General features: G+C 48.9%; 10 protein-coding genes across 10 annotated transcripts; 7 read left to right on the top strand and 3 right to left on the bottom strand.

The window, feature by feature from the left end:
* The first annotated feature begins 181 nt into the window (after positions 1-181).
* gwt1 (putative GPI anchor biosynthesis protein Gwt1) lies at positions 182-2,379 on the top strand. Its single transcript, XM_040835238.1, has 2 exons — positions 182-701; positions 778-2,379. The coding sequence occupies exons 1-2, from the start codon at positions 606-608 to the stop codon at positions 2,188-2,190; spliced, it is 1,509 nt and encodes a 502-aa protein (XP_040688625.1). The 5' UTR covers positions 182-605; the 3' UTR covers positions 2,191-2,379.
* A 36-nt stretch (positions 2,380-2,415) lies between these two features.
* Positions 2,416-4,393, top strand: ASPWEDRAFT_110833 (amidase; the record flags this gene model as incomplete). The annotated part of the gene is made up of 3 exons (XM_040828210.1): positions 2,416-2,549; positions 2,607-3,184; positions 3,261-4,393. 3 exons carry the CDS (start codon positions 2,416-2,418, stop codon positions 4,391-4,393), a joined length of 1,845 nt encoding a protein of 614 aa, XP_040688624.1.
* Positions 4,394-4,973: 580 nt separating this feature from the next.
* pdeA (3',5'-cyclic-nucleotide phosphodiesterase PDE1) lies at positions 4,974-6,835 on the bottom strand (the record flags this gene model as incomplete). Its single annotated transcript, XM_040830836.1, has 3 exons — positions 4,974-5,814; positions 5,874-6,559; positions 6,800-6,835. 3 exons carry the CDS (start codon positions 6,833-6,835, stop codon positions 4,974-4,976), a joined length of 1,563 nt encoding a protein of 520 aa, XP_040688623.1.
* Positions 6,836-8,570: 1,735 nt separating this feature from the next.
* Positions 8,571-10,617, top strand: ASPWEDRAFT_171776 (DUF4246 domain-containing protein; the record flags this gene model as incomplete). The annotated part of the gene is made up of 5 exons (XM_040830835.1): positions 8,571-8,711; positions 8,761-8,816; positions 8,865-8,943; positions 8,993-9,958; positions 10,030-10,617. 5 exons carry the CDS (start codon positions 8,571-8,573, stop codon positions 10,615-10,617), a joined length of 1,830 nt encoding a protein of 609 aa, XP_040688622.1.
* Positions 10,618-11,165: 548 nt separating this feature from the next.
* ASPWEDRAFT_171775 (uncharacterized protein) lies at positions 11,166-12,801 on the bottom strand (the record flags this gene model as incomplete). The annotated part of the gene is made up of 3 exons (XM_040830834.1): positions 11,166-11,920; positions 11,980-12,285; positions 12,345-12,801. 3 exons carry the CDS (start codon positions 12,799-12,801, stop codon positions 11,166-11,168), a joined length of 1,518 nt encoding a protein of 505 aa, XP_040688621.1.
* Positions 12,802-13,090: 289 nt separating this feature from the next.
* Positions 13,091-15,273, top strand: ASPWEDRAFT_485396 (aminopeptidase P family protein). The gene is made up of 3 exons (XM_040837121.1): positions 13,091-13,227; positions 13,282-13,569; positions 13,694-15,273. The coding sequence occupies exons 2-3, from the start codon at positions 13,434-13,436 to the stop codon at positions 15,073-15,075; spliced, it is 1,518 nt and encodes a 505-aa protein (XP_040688620.1). The 5' UTR covers positions 13,091-13,227; positions 13,282-13,433; the 3' UTR covers positions 15,076-15,273.
* Positions 15,274-16,324, top strand: ASPWEDRAFT_484638 (uncharacterized protein). The gene is made up of 2 exons (XM_040837106.1): positions 15,274-16,242; positions 16,310-16,324. Exon 1 carries the CDS (start codon positions 15,471-15,473, stop codon positions 16,029-16,031), a length of 561 nt encoding a protein of 186 aa, XP_040688619.1. The 5' UTR covers positions 15,274-15,470; the 3' UTR covers positions 16,032-16,242; positions 16,310-16,324.
* Positions 16,325-16,549: 225 nt separating this feature from the next.
* On the top strand, positions 16,550-17,010 carry ASPWEDRAFT_171773 (uncharacterized protein; the record flags this gene model as incomplete). Its single annotated transcript, XM_040830833.1, has 2 exons — positions 16,550-16,914; positions 16,980-17,010. The coding sequence occupies 2 exons, from the start codon at positions 16,550-16,552 to the stop codon at positions 17,008-17,010; spliced, it is 396 nt and encodes a 131-aa protein (XP_040688618.1).
* Positions 17,011-18,254: 1,244 nt separating this feature from the next.
* On the top strand, positions 18,255-20,661 carry ASPWEDRAFT_51169 (J domain-containing protein; the record flags this gene model as incomplete). Its single annotated transcript, XM_040837559.1, has 6 exons — positions 18,255-18,287; positions 18,354-18,438; positions 18,499-18,725; positions 18,782-19,439; positions 19,507-20,445; positions 20,507-20,661. The coding sequence occupies 6 exons, from the start codon at positions 18,255-18,257 to the stop codon at positions 20,659-20,661; spliced, it is 2,097 nt and encodes a 698-aa protein (XP_040688617.1).
* Positions 20,662-21,488: 827 nt separating this feature from the next.
* On the bottom strand, positions 21,489-22,615 carry ASPWEDRAFT_171771 (Zn(II)2Cys6 transcription factor domain-containing protein; the record flags this gene model as incomplete). Its single annotated transcript, XM_040830832.1, has 3 exons — positions 21,489-22,191; positions 22,258-22,355; positions 22,412-22,615. 3 exons carry the CDS (start codon positions 22,613-22,615, stop codon positions 21,489-21,491), a joined length of 1,005 nt encoding a protein of 334 aa, XP_040688616.1.
* Between the last annotated feature and the right edge of the window lie 3,913 nt (positions 22,616-26,528).

Raw genomic sequence — 26,528 nt, 5'->3', positions numbered from 1 at the left:
GCAATGGATACATAGACAAGGCTGACAGACTTGACTTCCTATTTGTGCCACAAGAAGTGATTAGTATTTATTTTCCACGCCCCAAAGAACATTATGGGATGGATAGGCTGCCTTGTCAGAAGGAGCTGGTGGAATGACCCCAAACCGCTGAGGTTTTGCATCTGAGACAGCCGGTATGGGTCTAGAGTTCTCGAATCTCCAGTCCATTATTATTGACTTGCAGAACGCTGCCCAATTCTCCTGGACACGGACTCTATGCAATCATCTCGAAATGGGGATTGAAACATCCATCTTCAAATAGAGTCGTTGTTGAGCAGAAGATGATCTTGAAGGTGGCGATGAGAAGGTGTTGTTACACCCCAGCGCAAAGCGGATGTAATCCAAATACGGTAAAACGGTAACATACGCTGAACATGACACTCGTCCACTTTGAATCAACGTATCCTTAAACGCTCCGCCGCCAATCGGTTAATTTCTCGACCATCAAGGCTTTTCTTGACAGGAGAATTGACGATCAATCATATTATGGGATTAGATGGTCTCTGTCCTACTCATAGCCAGCGGTTCGGAATTATCACGGTCATTTGAACCCAGACTCGGTCAATATGGATTCGAGCTATAAAGCTCGAAAAGAGGCCTTTGTGTCTGACCTCACCGGAGGGGATATCCTGGAGATCAACACAGTCACTCTCGTTGCACCCGTGAGTGGCTTTTATTCAGATCCCTAATGCCTCTTGAATATAATCTTGCTGATCTCAGTGTCTTTGCGATCGCTAGGTTGCTGTCCTTCTTTGGTCTGTCCTTCAATCTCGCCTATCCTTCTTCACCCCGTATAGTGCAGCGGCACTTGTAACCGACTTTTTGCTCAACGTACTGGCCATTCTCTTCGCAACAACGATATACTCCTCTGCTCCTCTGCTCCTGAATCTCCTACTGGCCTCCCCGGCTTTCCTTGTTCTACTAAACCGGTCACGGACACGTACCCAACAAAAAGCGAAACCACCACGTCAATCTACTACACCTGAGAAAAATGCCTCAAAGCGGTCACAGGATGCACCAAGCAAGCCGGAATCGTTGCCGATCCACCCATTCCTTACAACCTACCGCGCCGCTATGATGATTATAACCTGCATTGCGATCCTAGCGGTTGACTTCCGTATCTTTCCCCGCCGGTTCGCCAAAGTCGAGAATTGGGGTACATCTCTTATGGACTTGGGTGTTGGGTCATTTGTGTTCTCTGGAGGTGTGGTATCTGCTCGCTCGGTCCTCAAAAGCCGAACTAGCTCATCTACCCGAACACCGTTGCTGCAGAGGTTGATAGCGTCAACTCGACACTCGATCCCTTTGCTAGTGTTGGGCTTGGTCCGGCTATACAGTGTCAAGGGTCTTGAATACGCAGAGCATGTGACTGAGTATGGCGTGCACTGGAACTTCTTTTTCACGCTGGGTCTTTTGCCCCCGTTTGTGGAGATTTTCGATTCCTTGGCTACTTTCATCCCGTCATATGAGGCCCTGGCCCTAGGCACTGCGGTTTTGTACCAAGTCGCTCTCGAATCAACAGACTTGAAGGCCTACATCCTCATTTCTCCACGTGGACCAGATCTATTGTCGAAGAACCGGGAGGGTATTTTCTCCTTCATTGGGTACTTTGCAATTTTCCTTGCCGGACGAGCTATTGGCATCCGGATTATTCCCAGCGGTACATCTTCCAAGTCACCTCAGCAGGCTAGGAAAAGCGTTCTTGTCAACCTGGGAGTGCAGTCTCTGTGCTGGATTGCCCTTTTCGTATTTAACTCAACGTACGCGTCAGGTCTCGGTGCCAACATCCCGGTCTCCCGCCGACTCGCCAACATGCCATATGTGCTCTGGGTCTCGGCATTCAACAATGTCCAACTCTTCCTGTTCTGTCTGGCAGAGACTGTGTTCTTCCCATCGGTGCATCTTGTATCGAGCAAGGAGGGTGAGTTAGAGCGGACGTCTTTTGCGACCAGCCCAATCATGACAGCATTCAACAAGAACGGTCTTGCCATCTTTCTCGTAGCGAACCTCCTCACTGGAGCCGTGAACTTGACTATCCCTACGCTGGACGTCAACACCGCCCAAGCCATGGCTATTCTAATCGGATACGCCGCTGCAATCACGGGTATTGCATTGGGACTAGACTGGGCGAATATCAAGCTGACGTTGTGAGAAGAAAGAAAATTGGCGAAGTTTTGTATATTAGTATAAAAAGCATTCTAGAAATTCCTAGGAAATAAACTTCACCGCAATATGATTGGTCCAAAGTGATCGACATGTGAAAACCGCGGCGGGCGGGGAGCTCCCCAAGCTCATCAGAGGACCCATCCAACTTTTTCGACAAGAACCATCCAAAACTTCAGTCATTCTCGGAAATCACTGTAATTTGAGATCAACATGAGCTCCACAAACGATGGACTCGGGTTTTTCCATTACCCAGAGGTCCGAGAAGGACCATCCGTGCCGTATGAGAACGAGACGCAGTCAATACCCGTCTTCCGGGGCACGCCACTGGCCATCGGAGCTGCGATGTAAGTCTGGAACCATGACGGTCTACAACAGTCTGATGGAACTGACGATGTCTGCAGAATTCACTCGGTCGGCTTCGTCCAGAGCTACTTTTGGCGGAATGCTGGTTTTGGCGTCATCCGTGACATCCGAGAGCTCGACCACTATACTGCGCGATATGATCCGACTGTGATCCCGGTGCGCTCGACAGCAGAACCTTCCACCCAGGAGCTGCCGTCTCCCACCCAGAGAAGAAAGGGAAATTCCGGCTATTACACTTCCGCAGACTATCTCGCCCTCTATAAGTCCGGGGAACTGACGCCTACCGCTGTTGTTGAAGCTCTGCTGCCCTTGATCCGCCGCGATGCTAAACCAGCAGGCAAGCATTCGGTCGCGTTCCTGGAATCGCAGGCGGAGGTTATTCGTGCTGCTGCTGAAGCATCAACACAGAGGTATCGAAAGGGCGAGACACTAGGCCCGTTTGATGGGGTTCCTGTTGCGGTCAAGGATGAACTGCACATTGAAGGATATGCGAGGACGTTGGGAAGTAAATTGGACTTTAAAGGTGGCATTGACGGCACCTCCTGGTGTGTCAAGAAATGGGAGGAAGCTGGAGCCATTGTGATTGGCAAGGCAACGATGCATGAGCTTGGCTTTGGTAAGTGACATCCATCCTGCATGAACGACCTAGCGTCATCTGTGTAGCCCGATTGCTAATTACCATGTGGCGGCAGATACAAACAACAACAACCCCAACTACGGCACACCCAAGAACCCTCACAACCAGAGCTACTACTGCGGTGGCTCTTCGGGAGGCTCCGGATATGCTGTTGGAGCAGGACTGACACCCATCGCACTGGGCGCCGATGGAGGAGGTTCCATCCGGATTCCGTCTTCTTTCTGCGGAATCTGGGGTTTGAAGCCATCACACGGCCGTGTATCTGCCGCACCGACAGTCGGTGTCGCTTCCACAGTCGGTGTCTATGGCCCCATGGCAGCAAGCATTGACGATCTCGCTATGGCTTACCGCATCATGGCAGCTCCAGCTCCATCTGTCGACGACCCCATGTCGGCACTGTTCCCAGACCCCTTAGCTAGCATTTCCTCTACCGAGCAACGGCCCAAGAACAAAACCATCGGTATAGTCAAGGCCTGGATCGACCGTGCCGAGCCCCCCGTCCGTGCCATCTTCGACAGGGCCCTCGACTTCTACCGCAAAAATGGTTACACCGTTATCGACATTACCATCCCCTACCTCCCCGAAGGCCAGCGCGCCCACACCCTCACCATCATGGCCGAGATCTCATCAGGCGTCTCCCTACGACAGATCCGCGACTTGACCCCGCCCAACAAAATTTTCGTCTCGATGGGCATGTGGCAGATTCAATCCCAGGATCTCATCGCCGCCCAGCGCCTCCGCAATCTCCTCATGTCGCACCTCGCTTATCTCTTCCAGAAACACCCAGGTCTCCTAGTCCTCACTCCCTCCACCCCCATCCCAGGCTGGAAGATCGATGGTGGTGAAGCGGACCTCGCTCGCGGCTTGTCAGACGGCAAGTCCTCCGTCCGAAACATGGAGTATGTGTGGCTGGCCAACTTCACCGGCTGTCCTGCTATCAACTGTCCTGCCGGGTACGCTCGTGACGATGGAAGTCCCGTCCCCGTGGGCCTGATGGCTATGGGTGAATGGGGGTCTGAAGAGGACTTGATCGCCTTCGCTAGGGATGGAGAGGCAGTGTTGGATCTTCCCGAAAACCAGATCCCGGCTGCTGATGGTGAGCAGATCACGGGTTTGAGGATCCCGCGTGGCAAGGACTCCCTGTGGGAAGATGTCATTGCAGAGGCCAAAGGGAAGAGCAGTTCCTGAGTTTAATTGACTGATTGGATGATGGTTCAATTCTTTCTACTATTTGCTTGGTCTTTGTGCTTCGTATGATTGTGTCCTTTAATTTATATGTATGATTTAATCATTATCGATTCCATGCTAGCGAATGGGCTGGATTTAAAGCGGTTGGTTATAGCGGGGGATTGATACAAATGGATTGTCTGGTTATCTGTACGTTGAATGTTCGCTGCATTTAATGACTGTGCAGTTCTATCTAGTATGATAGCAAGCCATGATGTGTACTACCTGTAGCTAATCCATGGCATTGATTTCATAAATGACCCGTAAGGAACGATATGGTATCAGACAACCGCCAAAACTCCTGTCCCAAATGTTGCGCCTTTCGCTGGAAACCCCAAAATGAATTGAATGGCAATAGTGAATGCTAATTCGGGGGAAATACTCAACGACCCTCTTCAAGAAAGCTATTGCAGATTGTTGTTCAGGAATTAACAATCTGCCTGAAATAGCCATAAATAGGATGTCAAGCAGAGACGCTTAGGCTTCAAAGTCGAAAAGGAAAACATCTAGCTTGATATATCGGAGAGATGCCCCCTTGAAATCAAATCCATATGCCCTCTCCACGACCAGGGACATAGAATTCACAACCCAACCCGGCTGTCTCTCCATGGCACCTAAGTTCCTTTAGAATTTGGTTCCCAGGAGGGGGTCCATCAGTCAAATCTTCTTTGATGTGGATGATATAAACAGACAGTCCAGCCAAAGGCAGAGGAGTGGAGTCGGCCCACTGGGTACCATCAAACATCTCCGGACCATCAGCATCGTCTCCGTTATCACCGACATCGACGGGATCATGGTTGCTTGGTGTGGGTTCATCATGGACCAGATCAGGAAGTTCGCCAAGATGATCTCCAGAATTATCTCTCGGTCGACTGTCGCTCACAGCAGATGCTCGATTGGGAGATATGCCTGCTTTCCTATCTCTTCCAACAGCAAGACTCTGAGGACGCTTTGATCTCGGGCTCATCTGCTCCCCACTGGGCTCATTAGGGCTGACATCTGCGCGCTTGCGTTTCTCGCCAGTTAAAACGTTTGGTTGCCGGTGCAGCTCGACGCTCGCGGCCAGCACTTTCAATTCAGCGATCAGATGTCGGGGACAAAGATGCCCATAAAGTGAGCAATCATCGACAGAATCACTGTAAGAACATTCAATAAAAATAGCGCGTAGAGTACCGGCAGCCACCTTTGGAGCCGCTAAATCCCATACACGTTTATTGCGAGGCTCGAATGAAATAGAGTCGGGCTCCACATCCCCAAAGACAATAATTTCACTGCCAGTGTGGTCATCACGGAGGAAAAACGCAGAGCTCTCTACGGTTGAAATGGCAGGATCTTTTGCATTCGACGCAAGAAGACGAGGAGAACACGCTGGTGAGTATATGCTAACGAAATTATATCGTCAATTTTGATGTTCGGGAGAAGCGGTTGGGATAGAGCTTACCTTGCATCGGTGTAATCAACCGATATTGCTCTTGAAGGCAACATTAACTGATCCGCTGCAAATACAGTGCTTCCCACACGGTGATGCGTGCCGCTCTCTGGATGGAATTTTTGTTTACAACACCCATGGCTGACACTGAGGCATCTGGCCAGTAGTCCGTTGCACGCCCGAACATACCCCCTTGCCTCTCCACGGCCAAACCTTGGATTTCCACCTTCAACCAAGCGTTGGTACGTGAGCAAGCCAGCCCCGCCATCCTCATCAGACAGGTTTGGCCAAATGACATCGTTGAACATATGGTTTTTGATGGCAGCCACCACCGATGGCAGAGCGGCCACTGCTTTTGGCCCGTTTCCAGCCTCAAGCATTGGTGTATTTATGGCCAACCCTGCTAGATGGTCTAGGTGAGGATGTGTGACGAAGACAGCCCCGATGATTTCTCGAAAGATGTGTGCTGCATTTGCTTGGGCTGTCTTGCACGGCAGATTGAGGCCAACAAACGGCCCTTCTTTCATCATGCGTTTGCCTTCCTTGGACTCGGGCTTGGATTGTTCAAGAGTTCGAATGATCCCGGCGAGGAGGGTACCCGCATCGACAGCAACCACTGAGTTCGATGACCATTGTGTAGATGTAGATCGTACCAGAAGTCCGGTCACGCTGTCTTCACGAGGCCCTCCTGTTGGTCCCTTTTGACATCAGTGTTAGCTTGCCGCTTGTCTCATATGTCAGATCCCGCAATCCGTAGTACACCATGGCATCAATCGCAATTGTTGGGTATTTATATAACTCAAAGATAGAGACAGAGTGTAGAATCACTAAAGCGCATTCGCCAAAATCCTTCATCTGGATTATTGACGGGCCTCGGGGCGATAAAAATAGAAAAACAGGAGAAAAATCTCCGAGACACTCGAGGAGCCAAGACTTACCAAGACAATCACTTGAAACGCTGCTTTGTCCGCCATTTCTTGACAGTTCAGCAGTCTCTGCCAGTCTCAGATAGAAAAAAAAAAAAAAAAAAAAAAAAAAAAAAAAAAAAAAAAAGATACCCCGGTGGCGTTGCGGTTTGATCCAGGAACTGTCCAACAGTTTGGTCACCCGCAAAGGTATCAACCAGTTAGATCTTAGTCTGTTTCTTGCTTTCTAGATGCGACACTTGCGATCTGAAAACTATATCAGCCAGACCACCAAGGATAAGTCTAGTGATGTTTAGAGTAATATCACAGATAGGCAACTTCCTTCCAGTCGATATAGTATTTTCGCATTACCGACAGTTGTAAAGCCAGTGAGAATAAGGCGAATTATCTTGCGTCACATGCGACCTTCTCAACTGGTTACAGAAATCAAGCGCGTGATTCTGACCAACAAAAGAGAGGGAAATATAGACGGCGCACTGCAGGGTTCAAGGTTCAACTTCCAGGATTTAATGGTTGAGATTCTCTCTCCAGTCTTGTATCACTCCGAAAAAACAATAGCCCATGAGATGTGCGACTCTTGTGTGAGAAGAAATGCGATCGAGTAACCGTCGACCAGCGATCGGAACAGAAAAAAAAACAGGGTCGCGATAGGCAGAGTATGACGGGTCGAGGTTATACAGTCGGAGTGTATTGAGTCTGTCCCCACTTGCGCCAGACAACTTCTAACAACAACCCCTGGATATCGAAGGACACATAGAAAACAGTGAGTTGGTTTCGGGGGGGTTTATGTAGGCAAGCGAGAATTTGAGACTAGGTGGCTGGCACTTCCGATCGGGGGGCGACGACAGGACAAGAACGGTGTTGGAAGGGCGGTCGGACCTAGTTTCCTCAAAAAAAACGGCGTCACTCCTGGCAGCAGGCGAACAGGTGATCTAAAGAAATAGACAGAAGCTAAGAAAAGGTAAGATTAGGACACCATGAATCGAGAGAGGGGCAGAAGATGGGGGGGCAAGGCACCTGGAGGAGCTGATTGAAGCTGGCGCGCCGCTCACGTAACGATCGGGCAACAGCGCCTGGCTCGGCCAATGTAACCATATCAAAAAAGACAAGAAGAGGGACTTGAAGGGAGAGGGATTGATGGAGTGAATGGAATTGTCGCCATTGTCCTCTGGTTCTTTGCGGTTGATGCGGATGGAGCCATTGTGGTCGCGAGTTGTGGGGGATGGAGGTCTGGAACCAGGAATGTTGTTTGTTGCCATCGATCTCCATTCTCCAGATCTGAATCTTGTGGGGAAATCCTTGCCTCAATGCCTGGTTATGGATACACAGCAGGCGATGGCTGGTCGCAGCCACCACAGGGCAAAACATATCCTTCTTGAACCCTGATATATGATAATTATTATGATAATGATGCTGACGTTTGGTCTACTTTTCTACTTTAGGTGTTCTCCTGGTGTCTCTCCCCACCCTGCTGCCAATATTAGCATCATGCCAATCGCCATCACCACCCCTCACTATCTCAATCTCAATCTCGCCAAATTATTTATTTCAACCTTAAAAACTGCCGATCTCTTTATGAGAGCAAAGACAAATCGACTTTGCAGCCTAGATGAAATACGAGACTGTGGCTCTGTCTGCCTACGCTAACGACCTCGGTCGCTACGGGATCCACTGTGATGCCTTTGCGGTTGACCGTGTTCAACACCACCTATAAATCAAGGACATGTCTTCTGGTTGTTCAAAACAGAAAAGAGATCTTTTCAAGTGAAAAGCAGCTTCCACTATGTCGTTTCAATTTGTGATCACCACATCAGCTTCGGCTCCCCAGTCAAGCTCCCCTACAGAGCCCCCCAAGTCTCAATCGACACGGTATGACTTGCCTGGGTATACTCTACCTCTAAATTTTACACCCTCAAGTAAAAAGGTTTGTTTTTATCTTATGACTCTCTTGGATGTGGCTCTGACGGTTCAAGCGAGCTGAAACGTTATTTGATAATGTCTTGGACCCTGACCGAATTGAAGACACTGGGTAAGATTCAGAAGAAAGATATGCACCTTGATGACTGAGTATTCCTAGGTCCGAAAAGACTCTCTGGGAAATATTCATGATGCAAATGATGAATGCGATCACCGATAAGCCAGAATGGCATAAGAAGGTTTTTTCACTTCCTGCCACAATACCTGTTCTTCGACTGACAGGAATAGGTTTTTGATGAGAACATCACATCCAAATGGAAGCAAGAGATAGCCGATAGTGGCAGGGATCTCACGCCAGAGATGATCGATTATGTCATTGACGAGTTAAAGTACAATTCAAAAGCATTCCAGGAGACTGGCATTATAAGTGCTTTCGACGGTGAGGTGGTCAAGTCCGACACTGCTATCTCAGAAGAACTTCGACATGCCCTCAAGGAAGCAGTACGGCCCCTTGAGGAAATTCCCGAAGACCAAAAGGACTATCATCCTTCGTCTGACGATAAGGTTGTTGACTTGGTACACCCATCCCTGTTCCCTCTCGTATACGGCCGCAGTCGGATCCTCAAAGACACCGTTACCGGACTAGATGACTTTCTGAATCGCTCGGGACAGGGCGAGACTCTTGCTGTTCCCCCAGAAAAGGACGCCTGGATAGGTTACGGTAACTATCTATCCAGGGGTAGGTCGCGAACACCCTACAGCCGGAAGTTCCAATGGCTGCCTTGCGATGTGGAATTGGATGACAATGACGGATGTCGCATTGCATCTTACATTAACAATCTACGTCCGGACAAGCATTCAAATCTATATGAGATCATTCAGAAGATCATTTCACAGACAATTCCGCTGTGGAACAAGACTCTGACGCCATTAATGGATGATCCTCACAATCGAATTAACTATTCGAAGGTTGTTTACCTCCCAGGTTCAACTCCCAAGCCCAAGCAAGAACCCGGTGAAAGTGAGGACGACTATTGGGATCGTGAATGGGAATGGGAAACATCTAGGCCTGTGAAAGCGCCTCATGTTGGTAAATTCAGGCCCCCGATAGTCTTTTCAGAAGATGAAAACGTGAACCTACACCGCTCCTTCCGGGAAAAAGGTTTGCAGGTGATAGTTAAATTGGCCAACATCGAATTGACTCCAGAGAAGCCATCGTATGCAGGAGGCTCGTGGCATATTGAGGGGCAAATGGTATGTCGTTTGGCGCTCCTTTGAAGTTCAAATTACCTCCCCCCAATCGATACTAATACCACACTTAACAGAACGAGCACATCTGCGCCAGCGCAATTTACTATTACGACAGTGAAAACATCACCTCAAGCACCCTCTCCTTTCGACAGCGGGTACGCACATCTGAAATCTCAACGGAGGTTAGCTATGAACAAGGCCATAATCGCTGGTTAAAACAAGTCTACGGCTGCAGCAATTACGGCCCCGTCACGCAAGACCTAGGCAGTGTCTCCTGCAACGAAGGCCGTCTCATCACCTTCCCCAACATCCTCCAACACCGCGTCTCGCCCTTTGAATTGGCCGATCCCTCGAAACCAGGCCATCGCAAGATCCTCGCTCTCTTTCTCGTCGACCCGCATATCCGCATCACTTCTACCGCCAACATCCCGCCCCAGAGAGCGGACTGGTTCGAGGAAAAGGTGAATATTCGACGGGACCTGCTGGAGAAGAGACTACCTCCTGAGTTGCAGAATATGGTCCTTGAGAATCTGGATAACTTTCCCATCACAATGGATGAAGCTAAAGAGCTTCGACTGGAGCTTATGGGAGAGAGGTCGGCGATTTCTGACCAGCATAATGAGCTCTTCGCGGAGGGACAGTTTTCTCTTTGTGAGCATTGATTGAGTTTCTCGTCAGTAGGGAGGGTCTTTATAGATGGCCATTTACTGGTTCTGCTATTGAATTTGTAAATGTATCAGCAGAGAAATAGATACCTGATAACTATAGGATAAGCTTTAAGAACCCGATCAGTCGAATTTTGGTCAAGAAACCAAACCACAGGGTTTGCTTCCTCGGTTTTAGAATAACAGGAGTATAGGGACATGATGTCAAAATCACCACTAGTCATTTAGCGAATAATTCCCTTGGCCCCGTTCGCCAAATGACACAAAGCTCAGAGGATATAACAAATATACAACATATAGAGAGAAGATAAGATAGCCCCCAGTCCCTAAGTACGTAACTTCATTTGATCACCACTTCCAAGTGGTATAAACCATAAAACCCAGAAGAGCCCACCCACGAAACGCCAGCCATGGCCGCTAAATTTGAACAATAAGAGAAACAAACACCAAAAGGTCAAATAAACGCCAGTGTGGTATACACATAGTCAATCCCCGTGAGCCAGAAGAAAAAGAAGAAAAGGCTTCCATGCCTCGCGGCGTCGCATTTAACGATGCTCGTCGTTTTGTGAAATAGCAGCATCGTAGCTAGGAATTGGTGGGTGACCTCGAGGCGAAGAATCCGATGAAGCATCGCTGCCTCGTCGACTTCCTCCAGGGCTCGAGTACTCCGGAGGCGGGCATTGGTTTATGTCTTGTGTATTCAACATCAAGGAATCTTGCTCATTATCTCCAATGTTTTCCCGGCTCGATCCTTCTCCAACGTCTTCATGTGATGGAATATGGGCAAGTTGAGCGAGTGAAATGTCCGTAGGTGACCGGACTGGTCCTGGGCTATGAGACGGTGGAATCCTAACTGTTGTGCTCGTCCGCGCTTGGCTAGCAGCTTGATACACTCGGTGTGAAATTTGGGCAGCACTCTCTCGACCAGATTCCAGTAAGATACTGCCTTGTTCGCTGCCGTATGGGGGCGGTGGGGCCAAACTACCCGTCATTGGAGCCAGACCCCATTTCTTAACGTTGGCTTCGATGAACACGAATCCCATCTGGCCGAAATTCACATGCATCGTGCATGGCCCGTTGGCACCAATAGTTGGGAAGAAGTTTTGTGCCTTTTGGCCATGAACCACGTCCTCCAATTTCTTGCCGTTACGCGTAAAGAAGATGGTACCGGAACGGGGGCGATAGCCCACTCCAATCACATCGCCTTGGGTCAACGGCGGGCCATATGGCGAGGGCGCAAAGGGTTGGTTATGTCTCCGATGACCGGTGGATTGGTATGCAACTGATGCTTTGTGAAGACCTGGAAAGACGTGTGTTAGCATGCTTTACAACACCCAATGAAGATCTTAACCAACGCACCTGGCAATCTGAAGAGTGGATAGGGTTTGGTAGTCATGCCAATGCTGACAAGAGTGGTTTCGGGTTTGTCGAAGACCTTGGCCTCCCAATAGTAGACGTCATTCTGTTTGGGGACAGGCAAGTTCGTTTGGACGCTGCATTCCGAATCAAAAAACTCAATTTCCGTCCGGGCTTCAACGAAACAATTTGCGATTTCCAGCTCGGGTTGGAATTCCCAAGCTGAGACACCCTTTTCTTGTATCGCAAGGAATTGGGATAGCGAAATATCGGTTTGCATTGACTCGGGGGGATTCGCTTCAACAAATGCTAGAAGCAACCGAATTAGCACAAATCATCTACCCAGATAAACCGAATGTAAAGCCCACCTTTTGCCCTCATGTACTCCGACCGCGATAGGTCATCCATGACCTCCAACGCATCCGCCTCCTCGCGCGCAAACGCCTGTTCGTCGTCATATTCACCCGGTCGCCCGATCCGGTCGAGGATAATTCTGCCGCGTTGAGTGTATTTAAAGAAGAAAAAGATAGCTAAAACGATAACTGCGACGGCTGCAGAGCCAAAGGCTGAGAGAACGCCGATTAAAATCCCTTTTCCGGTGGAACCGGACGAGTTGCCACTGGCGTTGACAAGGTTGTTGTTTTCAATATCGGCGGACACCTCCAACACAACATTTCGGATACTCGATGCAATTTTATCAGGGTCTGTCGTAGCCTGCAGCAGAGGATTTGTAGATGATGCGGTCGGGGTGCTTATCACGGAGGTGGTGAGGGTCGAGGGAAGGCCGTAGAGAGCACCGGGACCCGATGCCTCAGATCCCCGCATCGTTCATCGACTGGTGGTGTGATTTGCTGGGTTATTGTGAACTGTGACGCAAAACAAATAAACCCACAGGTTTCCGGTTCAAGAGTAGAGTCGAACTGGAGGTGGGGAAAGGACGAAACAACGTGGAATTAGGGAGAGGGCGATAAGTCGAGGAGATGATGGAAGAGAAGGCAGAGGGAGATCCGGCGGGTATAAGTCGCTGTTTGGGTTGGGTGGATGACGCTCGGAGGCTTAGCAGGCCATCCACGACGCTTCCGGGCGCTGCATTCAGAGCGCTAACAGTCGTTTTTAAAAAGAATCGCCAATTCCTCTCGTTCCTAGTCTATTTATTTTAAATATACCTTAAATGCAAGGTCAGATGAGAACCTAAAGGGATATTGCATTTCTCGTTGCATCAATTTGCGACGGTTTTGCCTCTCCTGGCCTGTCCTGCTCTCGCTATCAACCACAGCCCCCGATCACTAACTCGACCTAGGACAGATAACATTTCTCCTTCCCCTCTTTTTGCTCGCTATCCTGTCCAGTCCTTCTCCCCTGTCTGCTGACTGCTGACTGCTCCTTACTGAGCTGACCTCTGCCTGGATATTTTCATCCCCCGTTTCTCCTTTTCAGCACGTTTCGTGTCGAGCAGAATGCGTGCCTCGGGGTTGATTCATCATCCCTTGGCATCCTCCTTCGTGAAGGTCCAGTCGAATATTAACATCAGTCCCTTTGACAGTTGCGATATTCGAATCATCATGGATAGGAATGACAGTAACAAATATCCAGGTCTGTATATGATGGAGATCCCCCCTGCGTAGAGCAGAGACCGTGGCAGAGCCTTGTTCCCTCCCTCTTCTCCCACCTTGATCGGTCCTGTTGTCCCTACGGCTGACGGTAATGTTCTGGGCAGCGAAACAACATGCTCGCAGAGTCGCTGCACAACTCGGAATTTCAACTGGCCTCGTTTATCTAGTCGGTCAGCCGACAGTCAATTGGAGTGATTCGGACCAAGAGCGCTTGTTTCGGCAGAGACGCTACTTTTACTACCTCAGCGGAACAGACGAAGCAGATTGCTATCTGACCTACGATATCCGAGCCGACCTATTGACGCTCTATGTCCCAAATTTCGATCTTCGCCGCGCAATATGGATGGGCCCGACACTGACAGTCGAGGAAGCCCAGGCGCGGTACGATGTAGATGATGTCCGTTATTATGACTCTCTGCAAGGCGATATTGAGCATTGGGCAGCCAAGAACAACCAAACAAGTCCGGTTTATATTCTTCACGACTCACAACGACCTACAATGGTCTCCATGAATTTTAACTTGGACGCTGCACTACTCCGGCCCGCTATGGATGCGGCTCGAGGTGTCAAGGATGAATATGAGATTGAACTGATTCGCCAGGCAAATAAGATATCTGGCCTGGCCCATCGAAAGATTCTCGAAAGTATAGGCAGAATGACCTCCGAGTCGGAAATTGAAGGCTCGTTTTTGGATACCTGTGTGTCGCACGGAGCGAGAAACCAAGCATATCAGCTCATTGCCGGTTCTGGAGAGAATGCAGCAGTCCTTCATTATTCAAAAAACAACGAGCCCCTCGAGGGTAGACAGCTGGTCTGTCTAGACGCGGGTGCAGAGTGGAACTGCTACGCCTGTGACGTGACCCGGACCATCCCCCTGTCAACGACAGGAGACTGGCCAAGTGTGCACGCCAGAAACATCTACCACGTTGTGGAAGAGATGCAGGAAGAGTGTATCAAGCGCATCAAAATAGGTGTCAGGTTCCTGGACCTGCACGTGTTGGCACACGAGATTGCAATTAGAAGATTACTACAGTTTGGGATTCTCAAAGGCGGCTCCGTAGAGGAGATCCGCAAGTCCGGTGCGTCGACTGTCTTCTTCCCCCATGGGCTGGGCCATCATGTAGGATTGGAAGTGCACGACGTCTCAGGAAAGTCGCTCACTGCTCTTCGGGACGACCACTATGATGCTATGCTCATACCAGCTATTGGCCATTCTCCATGCACACTCTCCGCGTCCTATTTGGAGGAAGGAATGGTCGTCACCGTTGAACCGGGAGTATACTTCTCCCGTTTTGCCCTAGCCAATGCCCGAAAGCAGCCACTGGCCAAATACATCGACTTTGAGGTGGCGGCCGAATACGTCCCAGTCGGTGGCGTACGAATCGAAGATGACATCTTGGTCACCAAAACTGGGTATGAAAACCTGACGACGGCACCCAAAGGAAATGAGATGGTCGAGATTATCCGTCGCGGGATCGGCAATTAGCCAGCCTTTAATTTCAACGCTCCCCAGAGGCCCAGACGGAAAATGGGCCTTGCATCATCGATGTTTAGCATACGACATCTGTACCTATCAAATGGCAGCGTGGTCTCTCACAGACGGCTTGTGTTTCAACTGAGCAAGATGTGTCTCCATTAACCACCCAGAGCCAGATCCATAATTACGTGCCACCACACACCTCATTTCTGTTGTGTAAAATCTAGATTCTAAACAAAGATCTCGCAAGCCAGAACCAGCAAATAAGAAGAAGAAAAAACACAAAAAAAAAAAACTTTACCAACTTCCATCTCAGCTAATCCAGCCCGTGAAACCGTGTTGTGCGTCCATGTTTCTTTGTTGCGTGATGACGGCTAAACATGGCGGTGTAACCGGTACCGTGTATGGCCTCTGTAACAGCCCCGATCGGACCGTACGGCACTGCAGCTTATTTCCACCGAATCTGGGCGAAAATGCAAGCAGACCCAGCGGCATCGGCGGTGTATTGTATTGTCACGATACCGGCGCCGAGAAAAATAAGGTGTTGCTGTCGTGGACTGTCGTCAGTTGGTGCCTTTTGCAGTCCCCTGTCACACCATTTGACACCATTGCTCGGCCCGGGCTGCAGTGAGGTCATGATTCATGAGAGCTTGCAAGGTTTTTTTTGTCTTATTGTTTTTTCTTTGCCCTATATGTCTCCTGATTTAGATACATTGCGAATATTATTCGGGATTGTCGTTATTTGGTGGTGGTGTGGTGTGGTGCTAAATGGTGACTCAACGGCATTGCCTCAGCCTTTTTGCACTACACAGGAAGATGTACAAAGTAAGGAATGTACGTGGATTCAAAGCAGAGCAATAGTACCATCCACGAGCCCAAATAGTACTGTACAAATGTTCTCCTTGGAGCACTATTACGGGGAGCTCTATACAGCTCCGAAAGAATGCAAACTAGGTACGGAGTAGGTATGACTCGATGCAAAAATCTGCAGGGAAACCCACTTCTTTGCCTTAGTCCAGACCCCCAAGTCATCATTAGGTATTCCTGCTTCTAGACTTGTGCCTTGTGGAGTTTGTCAATCCCGATTCCCGAAGCAGGGAGAGCATTGGTGGACCCATATTTTCTCGGGTGATGGCTTTTTTTTTTCTGGGTCCTGCTGGATAATAATGGAATTGCGTTAGTATTGGTGATCCCCTTTGTGTGTGGTGTGTCTGACTCTGGAGATGTAAAACTTGGTTCGTAGTGAGTCACACCACCGATTTCCAACTCATCGGGGCTGAAGTGTATATAATCATCCTTCAGCCCACGATGCCTTCCATTCCTTTTTGGTCTTTTCCTTCCTTACCTCCTCTCTTCCTTTACAAGGGGGTGATGGTCACTCCCCTTCTACCTCTCTAGTTGCGTCAATCCTTTTCCGTCACGACTGTAACGACTTTATCAAAAAAACGACTCCGATTTACTGCTGTCTGTGTTTGGGTTGAGAATGGGCCAGAGGCACAACAGACGTCGGACACGACCACGATCTCGCAATCGCAGCATCGATACCATCGCTTCAATTGATTCCTCATTCCGTCCTGCGAGCTCCTGCAACTCCATCTCCGCAATCGATACCTCCAGCCTATTGGAACCGTCGTCGGCCTGTGGTTTGCGTGACGCCATTTCAATACCCTCCGCCCATACCTGGCACTATGGGTATATGGCATGGCAGAAGCGTGAGCGCAAGCAGCGGTTAGAGGCTGCAAAGATGGAGGCGGAACAGTGTCGTCTTTTCGGCGGTGAGCCGGGGGACGATGTGAATCTCTGCTATCGGATGCTTGAGTACTTTGGTGGGCTCGATTATATCAATTCGTAAGTCACTTTCACTCGCTGTCTTTGATACTCAAGGCATGTATAACTGACTTCCCTCTCTTCAGACCCCATAGCTCAAGACTATCGCCTGGGTGACTTGACTCTCCTGGATATTGTTAGCCTTTCCGCCACCACCTCTCCGGTCTACCATCACCCGAATCACGAGAGCAAAAAAAAAACCGAAAGAAAAAAGCAATTCACGATTAATCAAAAGCAACAAAAAACCGAGCATCAAACAACTGCATCCCTGCGATAAATCGACAAAAAACAAAGATACAGCCACCATCACGAAGCGAAAAGAACACCAGTATCTATGGGGACCCCAAGTCACGACTTGCAGCAATGAAGATACATTGTATTCTTCATGGTCTACCAAAGGCTTGGCCATGCGATATCTGGTACAGACTTCCACACGCACCAGGCGTTGAGATTCAAGATTACGATTGTCCGTCGTTCCATATCTGCTCTTGTCGGTTGAGTTCGTGTCCGACTTTCTTTGTTGTTGACGCTTGAGTTCCCGGCCAGTCAGATTGGTTGTGGCATTCGACAATCTAAGCTGGATTTCCGTCGGCGCATTTCTTTGTGCCATTGGTAATGTGCAGAACCATCTGTCAGGTCATTCTTGAAAAAAGGACGATGTAGCCTTTGCTCGAGGGTATAGAGAACCATCTCGCTCTTCGAGCTTTTGTCATGTGATTATCCAGGATAGCCTCTCTCGTTATATTTTCCAGAGAAAGCCATATTTCATCAAGGATTCACTCATCGGATTAGCTGTCTGATGACAACAGAGTGTTGTGATGTTCCATTAGAGACCTGGTGAAATAAGACCAGGGTCATCTGCGAAAAATTAGACATGTATGATAGCAAAAGTGAAAATTCTCAGACATGCATATATAATATCATCTCTAATACCAATCATAATGCAGTACCTTGACAATCCTCAGTAGTGAATAATGAAGCCGTAGAAGACATCGTGGATATCAAACCACTTGTTCACGCCAAGGGCCCCCAAGTAGACTAGCCCCAATAGGAAGGCGGTATGTGTCACCGCCTCCCCGTAAAGGACACGGTCGATCAGTATCGATGCGAATGATAATAATCCTCGAGAGATGCTGAACTGCCCTCTCCTCCTTCATCGACTGCCACACTCCTTTGCCTTGTCCGAGGAGAACATGCTTCTGGTTTTTGTCACTTGATTTATCTTATTCCTCCTTTGGTTTTGCTTCTCTGCGAGCATCCGTTTTTACGACTTTCCCCGAGGGCTACCCCCCCGGTTGTTTAGCACCGCAAGCAACAATACCACGGACGGAGGCGACCGTTTCCCGTGAATTCGCCTCGCCATGTCTTCTACAGATTATAACTATGATGAGCAGGTACGATGCTTCTCACGATATGGAACTGATGGGCTCCATTAGCTGACCGTTCTGTCTTAAAACTAGGGTCAATTCTTCCCGTTCTTCATCCTGACTCTCTCGGGTCTTGTCACGCTTCCTCTCACATACAACCTTCTCAAGCCGAGCAAGGGTGAGTAGTCCCTGGTTGCTTCTTTGTCAAACTATTCACTGATATATTCTCGTGGCGCAGAGCTTGAGAACACCGCACCGCGAATAAAATCGGGGTTCACACCGGAACATGGCGACCTCATCGAGGCGCAGAAGCGGAAACGCCTGCGCAAGGAGCGTCGGATTAAGCGCATCATCACCGTCATCGCTGGATATGCCATGATGGCCTGGATGATCTATCTGATTCTTGTGACCGCTCGATCAACACCAAAGATTTGGGACCCTTATGACATTCTGGGCGTCTCGAGGGTAAGTTGTCAGAAGCTTTGTCTAACGAACTGCTTGATCTAACATTTCATTTCCAGAGCGCCGATGAGAAAGCTATTTCTAGACATTACAAGCGTCTTTCTTTGATCTACCACCCCGACAAAGTTAGACCTGATCCCGCTAAGAATGAGACCGTCGAGATGCTCAATGACCGCTTTGTCGAGTTGACCAAGGCCTACAAGGCGTTGACTGATGAGGAAATCCGTAACAACTACATCCAGTTCGGCCATCCGGATGGAAAGCAGAGCTTCAGCATTGGCATTGCCCTTCCCAAGTTTATTGTCACCGAAGGAAATGGAAAGTATGTCTTGCTGGTTTATGGAGGTCTTCTTGGTGTCCTTTTGCCGTACATTGTCGGACGTTGGTGGTACGGTTCTCAGCGATACACCAAGGAGAAAGTTCTTGTCGCTAGTGCCGGTAATCTCTTCCGGGAGTACGAGGAGGATATCACAGACGGCGGAATTGTCAGCGCCTTGTCCTCTGGTGTTGAGTTCCAGGAAATGCTCAAGGGCCCCAAAGCCGAGGCCGGACTAGCCAAGCTCGAAAAGAGAGTTTTGGCCGAAGACTCATCGATTCTCTCAGCCCAGGATCGCAAGGCTCTCAAGGAACTGGATGATTCTTCTCGACGAAAGGCGTTGGCACTGCTCTGGGCTTACTTGGCTCGTGTTGATTTGGAAGATACCAGTCTCGATGGAGGTAAGTCATCTACCTTTCCCCGATCACTGACCACAAAGGAACAGGGCTGATTAAATTGCATCTACAGAGAAGTACGAAGCTGCTCCTATTGCTCTGTCGCTGAACGAATCTTTCATTGCTATCTCTCTTGGTTTTGGCAACCTTCGCCCCATCTTGAACTCCTACCGAACATCGCAGAATCTGATTCAGGCCATCGCTCCCGGTTCATCGCCGCTCCTGCAGCTGCCGCATTTTACCAATGCTGTTGTGAAATCTGTTGAGGGTGAAGATGCTAAGGGTCACTTCTCGGTGCAAAAATTCATGAACTTGGCCGAAGAACAGCGTCGCAGCCTCACAGTAGGCCCAGGTCTCCTATCGGAACAGCAGTATTCTACCGCCGTCTCCGTCGCTAAGCAGCTCCCCGTTCTCGAGGTTTCCAAGGCCTTCTTCAAGGTTATGGGAGAGAGAGTTATTACCCCAAGCAGTCTGGTACAATTGGTGGTCAAAGCACGATTCGTTCCCCCCGGCTACACGAATGTTCCAGAGGTGAACCCAGCCGATCTTGAGGATGTTGACCCCGATGAGGATGACCTTGACGCTCTGATGGGCCGGAAGCCCGCCAAGAACAAGACCACTAAGATTGTGAATGGCCAAAAGGTCGAGGCCAAGGCCGAGACCATCCAACCACCCCTGGCTCACGCACCTTACCTCGCTCGCGACCATTCCCCCCGGTGGCACATCTTCTTGGCCGACGCTAAGCAGGGCAAGATGGCTGTCCCACCTTTCACTTTCACTACCTTCGACAAGCCCTTGTTCGATGAAGCTGGAAAGCCCACATTCAACGTCCAAACCCTCAAGATGCAGTTCCAGGCCCCCCCTCAGATTGGCGAATTCTCGTTCGTCATGAATATGCTCTGTGACAGTTACCTTGGCCTTGATACGAAGCTTGACATTACGTTGAAGGTGGACGACCCGGCTAAGGCTGCTGCCCTCGACGAAGAGGATGACATCAGTGAGCCCGATGAAGGTATGTCAATAGCTACTCCAACTTGTTATTATACAAAAGATGCTAACAATATTTGCAATAGACTCAATTGCCGGACAGATGCAGGCCCTGAAGACCGGACAACCACCTAAGAAGAAGACAAAGAGAGCATCCGACGATGAGAGTGATGATGAGAGTGACACCGACGGCGATGCAGGTGAAACCAGCGATACCGACACGGAAACTGATGAGGAATAAATAGGGCAAGTGTGTAAAGGGATGATAAGCAAGGTCAATGAGAAAAGAATAAATCAGGATGATGCCATCCTCTAATTAGTTCTTGTTTTAAAAAGAGGGTTTGTTTTATATGATAGGAAAGTTACCCACCCTTTTTTTTTTTTTTTTTTTGGTTTTGTCTCCATCTTGTTATTCAGCAGGATCTCAATTCTATTCGCGTTTTTTTGTGCAACTCCGGGGTCATTTTCTGTATGGTATCATGTTATTTTAGATTTTGCATCTAGTTAGGGAGTTGAATTTCCTAGGTATTTTTTTATCCTTTGCAAATTTCCATGATTGCACGGTTGTCCCATGCTGACTTCCAGCCTTCCAGCTAGCCTTTCTTAGGTACAGCAAGAAAAATAGAAGTAGGAAATAAACAAAATGAGAGTTCATGAACTCTTTTTCTAACATCCGCAGCAAATGTGGTATGCATAACTCGACTAACGAGAGAATCTTCATCTAGTCAAAACCTCCCCAAAGGTCCAACGCCCATTGAGGAAATTCTTATATCCTGACAAATAACGAATGAATAACAGACTCGATGTCAGACCTACTCGGCCTGTTTCCTGACCCGGGTAGACCATGCATATAAATGATGTTAATGCTAATGCTGATGACAATGACGATGATGGGTATTTGTAAAAGGATATCACGATGGTAAAAGGCCAAGGCCGTAGATATATGCAGACAATGGGGAAAAATAAGAGGAAACGGTCGTCAACGCGTATGACGCGCAATATATATATGACTATAAATGAAAATGACAAAAAGACAACCTTTAATATATTTCGGAAAAGGTAGACATGTTATCCCGATGGAAAATGCCATCCAGGTGTGACACCCGGATAGAGTGGTTGCTCTTGAAAATGGTGGTATTCGCCAAGCACATCAGCAGACAAGCCAGCAGTTGTTTGATGTGGTCCCGGTCCGGTCATGACGCTAGGATGAAGGCGATGCTTTGCAGGCTCCTCATAGCAGCTGTTGTTGGGATAATATAAATAGGGAGGATGGCTGGAAGGTGCTGGGTGGATCGGTTGTGGGCATGCAACTTCCCCTGCTAGGTTAGTTGGCCCCAACGGCGCTTGGGAAACCACCATCCCAGGGTACCCAGACCCTGAATAATTGTGATACTGCTCCGGCTGAACGGACTGAAAGTCCCACTTCCATGATTCAACTCCCCTGGGCGAAGCGGTCACGGAAGCGCAGTTGCTCGGGTATGGATCGGGGGGAGTGGTAGGTTCTGGGGACGGATCGGTCGTTGAGTCAGTCGAGGTAGACAAGAAGCGTAGATATTGAAGGTCCTCTGTTTCTTCATCTGGCTCGTCGGGATTTTCTTCAGCTTGTTTGATAAGCCCTAAGCGATCCAGAATGGCATGCGTTAAAGGATGGCCGTCAGCGCCTTCCGCCAGAGGCTCCCCTGGAAACCCTTCCTTGTTTACACAGTGTTTGTAGAGTTTCTGCAGTGCTTTCACGACGAGCGAGTGGTGCGACTCTAGCATCTCAACGAACCTATAGATGGATGAAACAGTTAGAATTCAAGCTTCTCTCTAGCAGATATAAGCTAGATGGACCTACCCTCGAGAATATACTTTGGTCTGGGTGGCCTTTCTCTCTCGGAATAGACACGGGTGATTGTATGCTGAACAGCGGTTACACGGTTGCTTCCCATCACACTAATTTGAATAAGTATGCTGGTCCTGTCTCAAGTGTCTCCCGCAAGCCCACCAACCTTGGTCTTCTTGACTCTGCAGCGATCACAGGCTTTTAGAACATGCTTGCGTTTGACTCGAAAAACGCGTTGCTCTCGCTTGTCCTCCGCAAATCCCTGTCGAGATTCGAGCTCCGATAAAGGTGCTATTGTAGCGAGGTCATAGAGGCCCTCAGGAAAGCCCGGTATATGCGACTTGGGACGAAGCTTCGGTTGTCGCGACATTTGGCTGCACTTGCGCATACAGCGGTAAACAGGAGAAAAAGAAAGTCCTTCAGATTCTTCCAATATTGAGAACACTCAATGTGTTTAGAGGTAGTCACTTGACTTATCAATCGTACGTCTTCGAAAGACGAGAGAAGTATTTGAAGGCTGGAGGGGAACCAAACAGGTGGGGAGGAGGGGTGAGAAGAGCAAGAAAGAGGCTCAGGGAAATTGCCTTCTCCAAATACATACTGATATCATCTTTATCAAAAAGGAGCTGTTTTTCCAAGTGCCCCGCATAAGCACCCGACGATCATCCCCCACTTCTAAGGTGCACCGTATAGATACCAGTGGTGACGTGGAGGAAAGCGGTCTGTCACGATGTCAACCGATACGATCCTTTGATGTCCAGCAACTTTGGTGGTTGTGACAGATACACCAGCCCCCCCCAGCAAGAGTCACATATAGCCCGACCCTGTGCCCATCGAGTATGCTGACACGGTCGAGCGAATTCGCTGGCTATGAAACATCAAAAGCCATTCCCGTTGACGGTCCGAGCCGTCATAGCGAAAAGAACAGCCAAAATATTGCTCATCGGCACTAACCGGATACGATCCTGGTCATTTGGGCAGCGAGATGCAGGGCCGGAAGTAAGACCTTTACCATCTGACTTTGTTGTTGCGCATATCCAGTGGCAGTCGTGACCGTAATCGCATGTAATACATAGTGCATCATGTAAATGCGCATAGATGACAAAAGGAATCACATAAGAACAATTTTTTTTTCCCTTCTTTTTTCCCCTTTCCGACAGGAACATCACCCAGGTCTGTGGATACATTCCGAAACCTCAGAGCTGAAGTATCAACTTTCAGCCCAAAGCAGTGAGTCAAGGCAAAAGAAAAGAAAAATTGCCCGTTTCCCGTGGGCGTCCATCTGCCAACAGTCTGGATGATTGGTGCACTGATGATCTAACTCCCAATCATCCACGTCGACTGTCGTCCGCAGTGAGCAAGCCCGTGCCTCACGCTGCGCCCACTGCTATTGCCAAGGCGAAGAGTGCTTGTTGCGCTAATGGTACGTCCTTGACTTACATCTATTGGGTTCAAACCTTGGACTGTACAGATGAACCTCGAAGCCCGACGTCGGACATGAACCGAACAAGTACCGACGCGCCTAAATTTCTTTTTGATACGTATCCCGTATATGTGGCTATATTATGCCAAACAACACTTGCTTTTTGCAAGAGTGCCGTCGAGAAGCGGTGTGAAGTGTGCACGGCAGATATATAAAAAAAAAGGGGGGGGGGTGTGGATGGTTGGGTGTGATAGCTTGAGGCGGCTGTGGGTTGCGTGCAGAATCACCAGTCGAAGACTCTAGGAAGCAAAGACGAGAGATCCTCGAGGGCTTGGGCTCTCGCTGTTGCGGAAGGAGACAGCGTGCGAAGGCGAGGGGCTGCTGGCGGAGAAAGATTCATCACATGATAGAAAAATCAATTAATACGGCATGTATCAGTTGAGCAATGGAAAAAGGATTCTTCACTAGTAGCAGTAATGGTGCTACTGATGATGACAGGTTCAGCATGCATCGAGAAAATTCAAGCCATCAGGCTCCGGTCCACTTGTGACGCATGAAGGTGTTGTACAGCATATTGTTATGTTTGCACCGATCTATGCATGACCTAAGAAACAATGAGAGAATTTAGTAACTCAAGAATGCTACTGGTAGGTAGCACTTGGTAGTATCTAGGCTGCCAAATAAAAGTAACAATGGCAGAGCATGACTTTCCAGTTGGACACGACAAGAACCCAGGTGATATCACGAACGAAATGAAGTGTGAGGAGAAAATTAAATAGGTGCTTCCCCTCTCCACGAGCCTCTCAGAGGAATCCAAGTCACCCCCTCCCTTGGTAGTGGGTAATGGCTGCTGAGACTAAGGGGCCAGGTGCTCGAGGATCCCTTCTGAATGCAAGAAAAGTGCATGGGTCGTGCTTTGCAGGAAGCAAGCCACCTGCAGCTCAGCAATCACAGCTCCGAGTCTGGGTCTGAAGGAGGGAAGAAGAGGGGTGATGGCTCTCGCTCGGCGGCTGGTGGTTGGCAGTTGACACCCTGTCCTTGTCGTCGACAGTCTTCTGCGCCACAGAATTTATGATGTTTGACCATCAGATCATCCACGGTTCTCTTCCTCCATCGCCTGGACTGGCCTGAATAGCACGGATGATCTTGAATACCATGTCTGTCACCCAGGGATCAGAGTCAGGGACGTGGCGCTGTCTGCTGTCAAAGGCGGGGTTTTTCTCTGTCTGTGGCTTTTGCAGGACTGCTCTTGAACGTCGGCATCGGTTTCCTCGAACCACTAGAGCATTATCGCCTTGATTCTAAAAGCTCACTGTGGAGTAGCCATGGTGGATTAGTAGCAGCAGATAAGCAGAGGAAAAGCCTCGACCTCATTCCCACCGGCTATAATTGCACCGATCACTGCCATCATAAGATTCTTTTTTCCCGCGTAGAGAAGCCCATCGATTTGTCATCGGAGATTCACCGTCTTGGTGGAATAAAAAACAAAAATACCAAATCCCTGCACGGCGGGCTGGGACTTTTGCGTTGGTGTCAAGAGAGAGAAAAAAAAACAAAAAACAAAAAAAAAAGTACTGTACGTGACGGGGGAGGCCTTCGACCTTGAGCCCCGCGTCACGGGACACGATGGACAGCCAGAGAAACAACAACAACAAACACTATCTGTTGCAAGACCCCAATGGTACAAAGTTATGTGGTAGGTATACATTGATGGCGCCAACTACACAATACAACACGGATCACTACCCAAGGGGGTCTCATGATTCTTCTCCTTCCTTTGTCTTCGTCTTTCCCATAAACACCCTGGCCTCGCTTGCATGACCGGTCCTTACACAGCAATCAGGATTTGTCAACCCGAGGTTATTATCGATGAAACTTGCAATCATGGCTTGATGGGCGGCTCAAGTATTGGCTGTGGCGTTATCGAGAACAAAAGATGATGAGTCTTTGGCGTTTAAACGGCACCAATCATCGATGCCCACGAGCTTTGACAACTGCCATCAGGCCGCAGGAACCGGGGGTGATGATAGTGATACATCTCAGATGCATATAGTCAATGATGTTTATCTGCTCTCGAGGCAGCAATGCACTGTCACCCGTCATAGCCTACCCCGATGAAATCTGGCTCCGAGTCATCTCACGGATTATACCGCCAAAGACAGGCCTAATAATTAGGCAGAATCAAGCCATAAGGACTCGTCGAAAGGATCACCAGATGCTTCCATAGACTTGAGGCGAACGGGGATAGAATGGATGCAACTATGATCAACTGTCAGGTAAGTAGTAAAGTCTTCGGTCCATCATTTATCCCTGGTATTAAAGGTATATGCATATGCAAGCAAGGAAGATATGACAGGCTGACTATTTGATTCAGATATTTCAGCAGGGAAGACAAATATAGACGTTTCTGGCCGTGTGTGTCCTTGACCGCTAATCCACCATCAAGCAGTAAATCGATATGTTCGAATATCAATACTCAGCAATCTAGATAGGCTAATGAGGACATAGTCCCCGTGCTCCAAAGCCCGTCTCCCGCAAACCTGGATGAAATCCTCCGATCGTATGTAGTAACAGCCAGCTGACACCAAGGCACTTCTCGGAGTCAGCCCAATGCCCGAATCAAGCAAACAAAGGGTAGTTAGTTTTGGCAGGGAGAAGGATGGAAAGGAAAATAAAGAGAGCCCCCCAGTACAGTATAATACAAGGAACATTATTGTGCTTGTCGGTGGAGTGATCGACTATCAACGAATCGTATACCCTGGTCCTGGTCCTTTTTTTACCCGGCCATCCAGAGACCTCGAAAATGATCACGTTTGTTTGCTACCTTCACCTCTTCCGACATGCTTCCTGATGTTTCCTT

The sequence above is a fragment of the Aspergillus wentii genome, assembly GCF_001890725.1.
Source record: "Aspergillus wentii DTO 134E9 unplaced genomic scaffold ASPWEscaffold_4, whole genome shotgun sequence".
Taxonomy (NCBI): Eukaryota; Fungi; Ascomycota; class Eurotiomycetes; order Eurotiales; family Aspergillaceae; genus Aspergillus; species Aspergillus wentii.
This window is presented reverse-complemented; position numbering and strand designations above follow the sequence as displayed.